General features: G+C 42.8%; 1 protein-coding gene across 4 annotated transcripts in view; it reads left to right on the top strand.

The window, feature by feature from the left end:
* Nucleotides 1-2,909: 2,909 nt before the first annotated feature.
* The window catches only part of rfc3 (replication factor C (activator 1) 3), a 43,777-nt gene continuing 32,549 nt past the window's right edge, over nt 2,910-14,137 (top strand). For 2 of the 4 annotated variants that reach the window (XM_041198553.1, XM_041198551.1), the window contains exon 1: nt 2,916-3,087. In XM_041198553.1, the coding sequence (XP_041054487.1) occupies nt 3,001-3,087 (87 nt within the window). In that variant the 5' untranslated portion in view covers nt 2,916-3,000. Of the gene's footprint in view, nt 3,088-12,479; nt 12,584-14,137 lie in introns of all 4 variants that reach the window. The other 2 variants (XM_041198554.1, XM_041198552.1) reach the window with 2 other exon arrangements.

Below are 14,137 nucleotides of genomic sequence, written 5' to 3'. Positions count from 1 at the left end.
ATAATGTCCCAGACTCCACCATCACCATCCCTGGGTATGTCCTGTCCCACTGGCAGCACAGACTCGGCAGAGGTGGTGGCACAGTGGTATACAGTCGGGAGGGAGTTGCCCTGGGAATCCTCAACATCGAATCCGGACCCCATGATGTCTCATGGCATCAGGTCAAACATGGAGTAGGAAACCTCCTGCTGATTATCACATACCGCCCTCCCTCAGCTGATGAATCAGTGCTCCTCCATGTTGAACGCCACTTGGAGGGAGCACTGAGGGTGGCAAAGGCGCAGAATGTTCTCTGGGTGAGGGACTTCAACGTCCATCACCAAAAGTGGCTCGGTAGCACCACTACTGACAGAGCTGGCTGAGTCCTAAATGGCAGTGCTGCTAGACTGGGTCTCCAGCAGGTGGTGAGGGAACCAACAAGAGGGAAAAACATACTTGACCACATCCTCACCAACCTGCCTGCCGCAGAGACATCTGTCCATGACATTATCAGTAGGAATGACCACCGCACAGTCATTGTGGAGACAAAGTCCCGCTTTCACATTGAGGATACCTTCCATTGTGTTGTGTGGCACTACCACCGTGCTAAATGGAATAGATTTTGAACAGATCTAGCAACTCAAGATTGGACATCCATGAGGCGCCGTGGGCCATCAGCAGCAGCAGAATTGCACTTGAACACGATCTGTAACCTCATGGCCTGGCATATTCCCCATTCTACCATTACCATAAAGCCAGGGGATCAACCCTGGTTCAAGGAATAGTGCAGGAGGGCATACCAGCAGCAGCACCAGGCATACCTAAAAATGAGGTGTCAACCTGGTGAAGCTATAACACAGGACTATTTGCGTGCCAAGCACCATAAGCAGCATGTGATAGACAGAGCTAAGTGATCCCACAACCAACGGATCAGATCTAAGCTCTGCAGTCCTGCCACATCCAGTCGTGAATGATGCTGAACAATTAAACAACTCACTGCAGGAGGTTGCTCCACAAATATTCATCCTCAATGTTGGAAGAGCCCAGCACAGCGGTGCAATAGTTAAGGCTGAAGCATTCGCAACAATCTTTGGCCAGAAGTGCCAAGTGGATGATCCATCTTGGCCTCCTCCAGAGATCCCCAGCATCACAGATGCCAGTCTTCAGCCAATTCAATTCACTCCAAGCAATATCAAGAAATGGCTGGAGGCACTGGGTACTGCAAAGGCTATGGGCCCCGACAACATTCGCGCAATAGTACTGATGACTTGTGCTCCAGAACTTTCCGTGCCCCTAGCCAAGCTGTTCCAGTACAGCTACAACACTGGCATCTACCCAGTTATGTGGAAAATTGCCCAGGTATGTCCTGTACACAAAAAGCAGGACAAATCCAACCTGGCCAAATACCGTCCCATCAGTCTACTCTCAATCAGCGGTAAAGTAATGGAAGGGGCTCATCAACAGTGCTATCAAGTGACACTTGCTTAGCAATAACCTGCTCACTAATACCCAGTCTGGGTTCTGCCAGGGCCACTCATCTCCTGACCTCTTTACTGCCTTGGTTCAAACATGGACAAAAGAGCTGAACTCCAGAGGTGAGGTGAGAGTGACTGCCCTTGACATCAAGGCAGCATCTGACCGAGTGTGGCATCAAGGAACCCTAGCAAAATTGCAGTCAATGGGAATCAGGTAATCTCCGCTGGTTGGAGTCATACCTAGCAGAAAGGAAGATGTTGTGGTTGTTGGAGGCCAGTCATCTCAGCTCCAGAACATGACTGCAGGAGTTCCTCAGGGTAGCGTCGTTGGCCCAACCATCTTCAGCTGCTCATCAATGACCTTCCTTCCATCATAAGGTCAGAAGTGGGGATGTTTGCTAATGATTGCATAATGCTCAGCACCATTCACGGCTCCTCAAATACTGAAGCAGTCCATGTCCAAATGCAGCAAGACCTGCACAATATCCAGGCTTGGGCTGACAAGTAGCAGGTGTCAGGCAATGACCATCTCCAACAAGAAAGAATCCAACCATCACTCCTTGATGTTCAATGGCATTACCATCACTGAATCCCTCACTATCAACATCCTGGGGGTTACCATTGACCAGAAACTGAACTGGGCTAGCCATATAAATACTGTGGCTACAAAGGCAGGTCAGAGGCTAGGAATCATGCGACAGGTAACTCGCCTCCTGACTCCCCAAAGCCTGTCCATCATCTACAGGGCACTTGCCTGGATGAGTGCAGCTCCTATGACACTGAAGAAACTTGACACTGTCCAGGACAAAGCAGTCCGCTTGATTGGCACCACATCCACAAACATTCACTCCCTCCACCACCGACACACGGTAGCAGCGGTGTGTACCATCTACATGATGCACTGCAGGAATTCAACTAGGCTCCTTCAACAGCACCTTCCAAACCCATGATCACTACCACCTAGAAGGCCAGGGCAGCAGATAGATGGGAACTCCACCACCTGGAAGTTCCCCTCCAAGTGACTCACCATCCTGACTTGGAAATATATCGCTGTTCCTTCACGGTCGCTAGGTCAAAATCCTGGAACTCCCTTCCTAAAAACCACATGGACTGGAGCAGTTCAAGAAGGAAGCTCACCACCACCTTCTCAAGGGCAACTAGGGATGGGCAATAAATGCTGGCCCAGCCAGTGAAGCCAACATCCCGTCAATGATTAAAAAAAGCTTCTGTTACCTTATCAAAAACTCAATCAAGTTAGTTAAACACAATTTGTCCTTCACAAATTTCTCAATTAATTCACTTTTGTCCAAGTTAGAAATTGGCCCGATTAGATTAGATTAGGGAGAGAGTCAGGTAATCTGTTCAGGTTTATATTCGTTATTAAAATAAAACTTTTGCATCAGTGAAAAGGATGCTGCAAGGAACAAGGAGCTGGTTGGCTATCGTCTGTCACATGGGCGCCGTGCTGAGGCTGTGCGCGCGGAAGCCCGTTTAAGAAGAAGCGCGCGGAGAGGCAGTTGGTGAGCGAGGCCCGGAGGGATTGATAATGACCCTATGGGTGGACAAATACCGGCCGACGGCCCTCGGCAAACTCGACTACCATAAGGAGCAGGCTAGCCAGCTCCGCAACCTGGTGAGTGACGGCACCCAACTGCGGGGACCGGGCCCTGGGCTCTTCGGCCTGGCGATTTAACCGCATCCCTTCCCTGCCCCCCAACCTATTGAGTTTAATATGGAGAGAGATCGAGCTACTTCTGAGCCGTGTGGTCACGCAGCAACTTTTAAACTCACAATATTGTTGCTGCAAAGAAGAAGCTGATGCGCTGTTATCTTCATTTTTGCTTCGTCCTGTTCTTGGGTTGCTGCATTGGATTGCTAGCATCCTTTTTAACTAAAGACATCTAACTCTTAATTTTATATTTTAAAATGTGGCTTGCTTAAATGCATCTTGGCCTTTCTCATTTTTCCCCTTTTATCGGCTTTCTCCTAATTTGGACAGGTGAATGCTGGTAGCCTGTATAACAGCACTAAGCGCAATACAGGTATCGAATTCACAAGCCTTAATATTAAAATTCTCCCACCCTACGACAGGCAGGGTTAAAGACTTAAGCATGGGACTTCAGCATGCTGCTGCTTTTTTAAATGGTGATGGATATCAAGACAAAAGGGACATGTCATTGATATATTCAGATTTGACTCCTGTAGTGTAACTGGGAGCCTGATTTAAAAATTTCGTTACTGCATCGGTTTTGTGGGAAAACTGGCAGTGAAAGGGAGGAAAGAGCTGCTGGTTCCACCAGTTTAGTAGTTTCTTAGTATTCCCGTGGGCCAGCAGGAACTCCAGTGCTGTCTTGGTTCCACAAAGGTGCTATTTCACCCACCAATTGCGGGCTGCTTTTCTACCCCGCCTCTCCACGGTGAACACAGACCTCCCTCAACCAGCCCTGATGGCCTTTCTTTCCCTCCATCCCTGATAGTCAATATCCTGTGAATGACCTTTTCTTCCAATCCACAATCTTCAGCCTTCCCCAATCCTGATTGCTGGGGATTGTCTCCAAGTGCCCCTGGCTGTGGCCTTTGCTGATTTTTTTTTTTGCAAAAATATACCTTATTCTTAAATCTTCAAAAACATTTCGAACCATTTCAAAATCACCATTACAAAAATACAATCAGGTTCAACTTTTACAACATGAATCACAAGGTGTACAAACAATGAATATTACAATCATTGGCAGACATTCATTTTAAGCTGTACAGCCTGAGGGGCTCTTTACAGTTCCCAGTCCCTCAGTGCATTGTGGCAGAAAGGTCTTAGGCAGCAACCCTTCCCCATTGCGCCTTTGTGGCAGCTGCCCCAAGCTTAACTGTGTCCCTCAGCACATAGTCCTGGAACTTGGAATGTGCCAGTCTGCAACACTTTGCTGATCATTTCCGCTCACTGATCAGGCTATCATTTTGAATGACTGTCAGGTGAGAAACAGAAGAAAAAAGTGATAATGGGGTCCTGACATTAAGGTCAGCCTTTTTGGCCTCTCCCTGTAAATATTGGAGCTTAAATTTCTAGTAGAGTCTGCTGGATTGAAATCGGGAACTGGAACCTCACTTGATTATGATGATTAGAAGTCTCCATAGCAAACTAATTAGAAATATGCACAGGCAGAGTTCTTGTTTGCATAATAAACACACCCACTAGAACCTGTATTAAAAGAACCTACTTTCAGGATGTGGGTGTTGTAGGCAGGGCAGAAATTTTTGATATCCAGTTGCACAGAGTAATTTTTAAATTCTTTCATGGGATATGGGTGTTGCTGGAAAGGCTGGCATTTGTTGCCCATCTTTAATTGCTCTTGAACTGTGTGGCTTGCTAGGCCATTTAAGAGTGCAGTCAAGAGTCAACGATATTACTATGGATCTAGAATGATGTGAGCCAGACCAGATAAGCATGGCAGTTTTCCTCCCCTCAAAGATATTGGTGAATCTGGTGGAGTAATGGCTTAATACAGCTAAGAAGCTGGTTCGGTCATGTCAGAGCAGTTAACCTAGTTTCAGAGACATTCAATAATAAGGTTTACCGAAGTATGTACAGGGATACTACTGCAGAATAACTAAAACGGTGCAAAATGAAAGACTTGCATTTATTCACATTTTCATGAGGACCGGACATCTCAAAGCACTTTATCGCCAATTAAGTAGTTTTGAAATATTGTCACTTATAATATAGGAAGCGTTGCAGCCAGTATGCGCATGGCAAACTCACAATAGGAATGTGATAATGACCAGATAATCCCTTTTGATTGAAGGATAAATATTGGCCAGAAAACCTGACATAACTCCCCTGCTGTTGAATATGAATATTGCTGAAAAGAGAGACATGTTGTCAAAGCTTTTCGCCTTGCACTCATCAGGGTAAATGCAAAAATACCAAATTTCAAAGGATTGCAACTATTTACATGATAGGAGAAAAGGATGCTGATTGATTGGCAAGCCCACTCTAGCTGAGGCATTGCCATGGAGAAAGCAGTGGGACACTAATGGTAATTTTAAAAGGTGTACATCTTGAACATATTCATTTTTGTTTGCAGAGAATGGGTCCGTGTATGAATATATGTTGCTTCTAGCAAGTGTACAATGAGCCACTTTGAGTTCAACTGATTATCTTAAATTGGTTGTTAGTGTAGCTGTTTGCATGCTCAGAATTAATCAGCCAGCGATGCCCAATCGTGGAATCACACCTAACTGCAAGTGTTTTGTTTTGGGCTTCGCAAATGTAGGCTGGTTGAGTACGGCTTGTATTCTGCTTATTATGAGCAACTGAAGGAACCTGCTGTTGTGATAGTTTGAAATTTGGCATTCTTGCATTGTCCTGATGAGTGCAAGATGAAAAGCTTCACAACGTGTCTCTTTTCAGCAATAGTCTGTTCTGTACTACCCAAGTGACTCCTGTGCTTTTCTTTGAAAAAGTGCCGTGAGATCTTATATGTCTATCCAAGTAGGCAGATGGGACCTCTGTTTAATGTCTCATCCAAAAATCGCACCTGCAATGCAGGAGCGCCTCAGAACTGCATTTAATGTAGTAACACACTACTGGTAAATTTCTTGCATATTTATCCAGAACACCATCAGTCCATATGGTCTGCCTATTGCTATCCTCGCAGTCGTAATTAATTTGTTTTTCAAGATACTTTTCAGATGACCTTGAAAAGATCCAAGTTACTTGCCCCAACAAGCTCCTGCAGCAGTACAAAAGCCAGTTAGCCTCTCTGTTATGTCATGCGTTTTTATACCGCACCTAAATCTACCCTTTTTTGCAATCCTGTACCAAATCAGCTAGTCCTGACTGCTGTCTGTGAGCCTTATTAATTTTATTCCTAAAGAAAAATCCCAGTTCTCATGCTTTATCCTCCTGGTCTTCTAAATATTTTATTGACTATTCCTCTCTACTCTTTCAAGTTCGGATACATTTCCCTCTTCTGAGGGTTCTAGAACTTCTCAAACTACTTCCAAGTACAGCTTTACCCACAGTACTGCAGCAGAATAGTCTCCTTAGATATATGTTTTATTCATCTTTCATATAGTTAAGACCTCATTTGCTTTCTTGACATTTTTTTGACGCCATGAGGGATATGTATAGAATATCAAATATTTTCACTGATTTACCTCTTATATTTCTTCAGTTCCATTGATCCTATATTTATTTTCATTTTCTTATCCCTCACGATGCAACTTTACATTTGCCTACATTAAACAGCACTTGCTACCTCCTGATCAGCTCAAGTTCTTCTGTAGTTTTCACCATCTGCTGTATTAACTACTCTTACATTAATGCCATCTGCAAGCTTTGAGATACAGAAAGAACTTCCATTTATATAGTTTCTTTCACGCTCGACAAACAGCATTTTAAGATAATAGATCATTTAATTTGGCAGTGTTGCTGAAGGTTAGATTTTGGTCAGGACACTGGGAAACTCATCTATAGGATTTTTTACATGAACCTCAGAGGGCAGATGGGGCCACAAAGATGGCATTTCCAACAATGCAACATTTTGTCAGTTCTGCACCTGAGTGGAGTTTGAACCCGCAACTTTCTGACTCCGAAAGAACACCTACTGAGATGAAGCTACTGACACCTTTAAGAGAGTATCACTTCCACCACTGGCTGCTGAGAGCCTACTCACCATCTGCTTTCAAGGAAAGTACCTGTTTAACAGATCCTGTTTCTATTTCCCTGTTGTGATTTGATCTATTCCACCAAACCTCTGTTAACACCATTTCTGCTGATCCAACTAGTTTTTTGTGAGACCTTATTAAAAGCTTTACTAAATTCCACAAAAAAATGCTGTTGCATTTATCTACATTTTTACTTAGTGAAAACTTTCTATTGGTCTAGCATAAACTTATTGTACATCCATGCTGATTTCTGATGAATTAGTTGGTATTTCCCTAAATGGTCCACTAGCTTGTCCTTTACATCAGCACCAGGAAACAAAATGGATTGTAAGATTAACAGAACCATAGTTTCAGATATTCTTATAAATTAGGGTGATATATTTGCTGGCTGCCAGCCCTTTGGCACTATACACTTACACTTATCTAAGGAATCACTATTTATAAGCAGTTCTGTCAGCCCTCCTATGTACTTATCTGAATGTCTTTGCAATTTTAAATCCATACTCCTGCTTCACCATTTTAACTGTCCTTTTCAATTGAAGTTTTTCTTTCAACTGCTTCTATTATCTGTGGATAACTTGCTGTATTTAGTACATCCCTTTTATTCCTAATAACTTTAACTGCCATCCTGGACTTAACTTTGTCTCTCGCTGAAACTCCTAGTTACATATGCAATCACTGCATCCATTATTTGTTTTATATATTCTTAAGAACATATAACACTTAAAGGCAATATAGTACTGTATCATTAAATAACAAAGATGTCTGTGGTGTATAAATTGAATGTCATCATTAGCATTGTAAACAAAACTGAATAACAGCTGCAGGTAACTAGAACATGAGGCGGTGATCTGCACATTGATAATGCAGCCTGAAGGAGGCCTTTTCTGTTGGAAGATAACATTTAGTTTTGGAAAAACAGCTTTTGCTTATAGAATCTCGGCACACCACTCCCTTAAGAATAGAAATAGGATCAAGCTTTGTTCTGTTGCTCAGCAAAATTGCCGTGAAAAAAAAGCTTTTTGTTGTGACATTCCCTTGAGCTGGAGCTCATATTGTGATATAATTTTCTTTGATCACTTGAGTTTTAAGTAGTGCCAGATAAACTATTTGAAGATTAGAACCATAGAAAAGTAACGATGTAGAAATAGGCAATTCAGCCCATGTCTGCGCTGGCCAAAGAGATAAAAGAAATGAGCTGCTCATTTTAATCCCATTTTCCAGCACCTGGTCTGTAACCTTGCAGGTTACAGCACTTCAGATGCAGATCCAGGTACTTTTTAAATTAGTTGGGCTTTTAAGCCTCAAGCACCAACTTAGGCAGTGAATTTCAGACACGCACCAACCTCTGGGTGAAAGTTTTTCCTCATGTCCCCTCTAATCTTTCTACCAATCACCTTAAAATCTATGCCTCCTGATAATTGACCCCTCAGTTAGGGGAAACAAGTCTTTCCTGTCTACCCTATCTAGGCCCCTCAATTTTGTACACCTCAATTAGGTCATCCCTTAGTCTCCTCTGTTCTAAAGAAAATAACCCTAGCCTATCCAATCTCTCATCATAGATGCAATTTTCAAGCCCTGGAAACATTTTTGTAAATTTGCTCTGCACTCCAGAGCAATTTTGTCCTTCCTGTAATGTAATGACCAGAACTGTACACCAAAATTTCAGCTGTGTCCTAACCATTTTATACAGTTCCATCACTACATCCCTGCTTTTGCATTCAATACCTCACCCAATAAAGGAAAGCATTCTACATGCCCACCTGTCTTGCACCTTCAAGGACCTGTGGCCATACCCTCTTAAGGTCTCTCACTTCCCCAACCCCCTCAATAGCTTCCTGTTTATTGAGTATTCCCTTGCTTTGTTTGCCCTCCCCAAATGCATTTTCCTGACGTTCTTCTGGATTGAATTCCATTTGCTACTTCTCCACCCACTCAACCAAACCCATTGATATCATTCTAGAGTTGAAAAGCTATCCTCTTCACCATCAACTACATGGCCAATTTTGTGTCATCTGCAAATTTCCAAATCATGCCTCCCACATTTAAGCCTAAATCATTAATATATACAACAAACAGCAAGGGCCTCAATACTCAGCCCTGTGGAACACCACTGGAAACTGTTTTCCATTTGCAAAAATATCCATTGACCATTACTTTGTTTCCTGTCACCGAGCCAATTTTCGATCCAACCTGCCACCTCCCCAAGTATCCCACGAGATTTCGCTTTCCTGACCAGTCTGCCATGAGGGACCTTATCAAAAGCCTTACTGAAATCCATGTAGACGACATCCACTGCTCTGTCCTCATCAATCATCCTTGTTACTTCTTCAAAAAATTCTATTAAGTTAGTAAGACACGATCTTCCCCTCACAAAACCATGCTGACTATCCCTGATCAATCTGTGCCTTTCTGAGTAACAGTTTATCCTGTGTCTCAGAATTGTTTCCAAAAATTTGCCCACCACCGAAGTCAGACTGACCGGCCTATAATTTTCAGGCCTAACCCTCGCACCCTTTTTAACTAATGGGGTACAACGCATGCAGACCTCCAGTCCTCTGGGACCATGCCTGTATCTAGTGAGGATTGGAAAATGATCCTCAGAGCATCAGCTATTTCTTCCCTGGCTTCCTTCAACAGCCTGGGATACAATCCATCTGGCCCTGGTGATTTATCCATCTTCAAGGATGCCAGTCCCTCCAGTACTTCCCCTCTCACTATGCTTATTGTATCTAATATTTCACAATCCTATTTAACTAGAATGTCTGCATCATCTCTCTGCTTAGTGAAGTCAGAAGCAAAGTACATGTTGAGAACCCTGCCTACGTTTTCTGTATCAACCCACAAATTACCATGTACATCTCTGATAGGCCCTACCTTTTCCTTAGTTATTCTCTTGCTCTTAATGTACTGGTGAAACATCTTGGGATTTTCTTAATTTTAGCTGCCAATACTTTTTTGTATCCTTTTTGCTTTTCTAATTTTTATTTTTGCTTCACCCCTATACTTTATATACTCCTCAAGGCTTTCTACATTATTAAGTCTTGTGACTGTCATAAGCTTTCTTTTTCTGCTTTATCTTGGCCTGTATGCTTCTGGGTAACCAGGGGCTCTAGATTTGGCAATACCATGCTTTTTCTTTGTGGGGACATGTCTACACTGTTGCTGTAGAATCTTGCCTTTGTCTCCGACTAATTTGACAGCTTTTCCTTCTAATAGCTTATCCAGTCTACTCTCACCAGCTCACCCCCCAGCTTTGTAAAATTTGTCTTCCCCCAATTTACAACTTTTACTCCTGTTCAATCGTTGTCCTTTTCCATAATGATGTTAAATCTAACTATATTATGGTCATTTATCTCCCAAATGGTCCGTCATTTATCTCCCAAATGGTCCCCATTGCTATTTAATCCACTTGCCCAGCTTCATTTCCTAAGACTAAGCCCCTCTTGTTGGGCTTGTTACATGCAGGCTCAAAGTTCTCTTAAATGCTGTTCAAGAATTTTGTGCCCTTCACACTGTTTGTATCCCAATTGATATAAGGGTAGCTGAAGTCCCCAAGGATTGCTGCCCTTTTTTTGCACTCAGAAATCTGTCTACATATTTGCTCATCTAACTGCCTTCCACTATTTGTGGGTCTGTAGTATAGTCCAACAGTGTGGCTGCTCCTTTACTAAGCTCAACCAATTTGGCCTCATTTGATGCTTCATTTAGTAAATCATCCCTCCTCACAGCTGAGATTAATTATTTAACCAATAATGCTGCACCCCCCCCCACCATTTTTTAAATCCCCCTCCCTATTCTGTCTGAAAACGCTATCCAAAGATGTTGAGCTGCTATTTTTGCTCCTCATCCGCTATGGCGATGATATTGTGCTGCTATGTGTCTGTGTGTGCCTCCGCTCATTTTCTTTATTCGTTCATGGGATGTGGGCATTGCTGGTTGGGCCAGCATTGATTGCCCTTCCCATTCTTATTTACTATACTTCTTGCATTTACATTTATACCTTCTAACACTGCCAAATTCCTGTGCTGTACTCTTTTTAACCTGAGCTACTTATGTCTTTCAGAGTCATTCACTAATTCTCCATCTCCCGTTCCCTGCTCTGAATTTGCCCTTAGGTTCTTATCCCCTGCCAATCTAGTTTAAACCACCCTATCAGCACTAGGAAATCCCCCTGCGAGGACATTCTTTCCAATCCTGTTCAAGTGTACACCGTCCATCTTGTACAGGTCCCACCTTCTTCAGAATCGATACCAATGCCTCAGAAATCTGATGCCCTCCCTCCTACACCAGCTTTCCAGCCATGTGTTTATGCACTCAATTCTCCTATTTCTACACTTGCTTGCACATGGGATTGGGAGTAATCCTGCGATTTCTGCTTTAGAGGTCCTGCTTTTCAATCTCCTTCCTAGCACCCTAAAGTCTGTTTTAAGGACCTCACCCCCTTTCCTACCTAAGTCATTGGTACCAATGTGGGCCATGACCTGTGGCTGATCACCCTCCCCAAGAAAAATGTCCTGCAGCTGCTCTGTTCAATCCTTGAACCTAGCACGAGGAAGGCAACATACCATATTGGAGTCATGCCTATGGCTACAGAAACACCTGTCCCTTGCCCTAACTAACTGCTACTACTACTGCTGTTCCCCTCATCTTTTTCCCCACTTTTGTACAGCAGAGCTGCCTCTGGTGCCACAAACTTGGCTCTGACTGCACTCCTCTGAAGAACCAACACCCTCACCAGTATCCAAAAGGAAGAACTGGTGAGCAGGACCCCAGGGGATTCCTTCATTACCTGTCTAATTTTCTTGGACTGCCTGGAAGTAACTCATTCCCTTTCTTCCTCCAGGCTTCTAAGCTGCAGTATGACCACCCCTCTGAACGTGCTATCCACATAGCTCACAGCTTCAAGGATGTGCCACAATGACTTTTGCTGCTTCTTGAGCTCCGAAACTTGGAGCTCTAGGTTCTACAGCTGGTGACACTTTCTGCACATGTGGCCATCTAGGACACTGTTAGCACCCAGAGCTTTCCACATATTATAAGACACGAATTCCACAGGACTGAGCTGTCCTGCCATGGTTTTAATTTACCTCCCTTGCACTAACTTTATTTTACTTTGGTTTGTTTATGCAACTTTATTTTACCTGGCCTTGACTTAACTTTATTTCCCTATTGCTTGTGTTTCTTTCTTAAATGCAAGTAACGTCTTTTAAAAATGTGTTTTTCTAATTCTCAGCTATTCACTGACACTCCCTAATAGCAGTTTCTCACCAACCAGTGAACTTATTTTTGTCCTGTAATGCTAGGAGGTGGTGCTGACTGCCTGGTACAGGGACCTCATTTTGCACTCTCCTCTAGGTGCTGCTGACTGCTTGTGCCAGGGTAGTCCTCTCGCACTCCTAGGTGCTGCTGACTGCCTGTCCCAGGGTCCTCTTCGTGCACTCTCCAAATAGAGTTTGAAGGTATGAATTTTTCCAGCATGACATTTTGCTGTACTGGGTCAAGAATTATTTAATCAAAACATTATCACAGCCCTAAAGTACAAGGTAAAGAAAGAAACCTACATGTGCCAGAAATGACTTGAAATTAACCTTGATCAAGCAGTTGTACTCAATTCTAAAGAATGAAACACATTTATTTGATTGCCATTGTATGAAGATACTTTTATTTGTTAGTCATCTTTCTCCCTATCCCCTTTCCTCAAACATAGAACATGCTCAGCCCTGGCCAAGAGACACCTTATATTCTAGAAGGTTTAGCTTTTCACAGAATTTGTTCCAGCACGCACACAGTATTACAACAGAATTTGCATTTGTATAGCACCTTTTAATATAGTTCCAAGGCACTTCACAGGAGCATTACTGGATAAAATTTGACACAGCCATGTAGAGGGGAAAGGAAAGGTGACCAAAATCTTGATGAGCAAGGTAGGTCTTAAGCAATGGGCATAATGCAGAATGTATATATCTGCATTTGTAGCAGTGACCACTGTTTCAGAAGAATTTAGGACATTAATTGATCAACTTTATCACAACCTAGAATTAAGACAAGACAAGTGTAGCTGAGCTTGGTACCCACTCCCATTCTGTGTGCCAAGACTCACTTTGCAGTGCTCTTGTCCCCAAGCTGTAATGTGGGAGGTTCCATTTGGAGGTGTGGTTGCAGATTCCCAACTTTGGGCAATGATATTTTCCAAGGTATTTGATTTTTAGAAAAGATAGACAAATTGGAAATGGAGGTGGGGTAAGTCCTGATGATTAAGGTCACAGTAAGCAAAGATTTTAGCCCAGAAAGTCAGGATGTATAATCAGTATGGGTAAAACTCGGGAATAACAAAGGGCACAGAACTGGTGGGAGTAGTTTATAGGTTCCCTAACAATAATCGTAGTGTTGGACAGAGTACAAGTCAGGAAATTAGAGGTACATGTAATTGTGGGAAGCTTTAATTTTAATCTTCATGTAGGCTGGGAAAACCAAATTAGCAAAGTAGCTTGGAGAACTAGTTCACGAAATACATTCAAAGACAGTTTAAGGAACCCAACTAGCAACAGGCTATTTTAAATTTGTGTAATGAGACAATTCATTGGTAATTTTGTATTAAAAGGTTCGCTTGGGAAATGTGATAATTGAATTTCATATTTAAGTTCGAGTGATATGGTTAAGTTCAAAACTAGGTGTTAAATTTCTTGTATATCCTCCTTTCCCTTTGTTGCACTGTGAATCTCTTAACCTTCCATCAACTTTTTACATATTTTGGGGGGCAAGTATGAGACCAGAGGAATACCCCCTCACCCAATTTCTAACCTGCACCTCCATCTTTCCTTGAAGAGACTTTTTTTCAAAATTAATAGTTTTTGTAAAAAAAAATCCAATTGGGAGGAAAGAAACGGGATCTGCCTTTTGCCTTCTTCCCCAGCCACTGTTTCATAGATATTTAAAAAATAAAATCTTTCAGCAGGTATAAGCCATTGTTATGATGTGGCAGGTGATATGTGCCAGGCAGACAAATCCACAAG

The sequence above is a fragment of the Carcharodon carcharias genome, chromosome 11 (assembly GCF_017639515.1).
Source record: "Carcharodon carcharias isolate sCarCar2 chromosome 11, sCarCar2.pri, whole genome shotgun sequence".
NCBI lineage: Eukaryota > Metazoa > Chordata > Chondrichthyes > Lamniformes > Lamnidae > Carcharodon > Carcharodon carcharias.
This window is presented reverse-complemented; position numbering and strand designations above follow the sequence as displayed.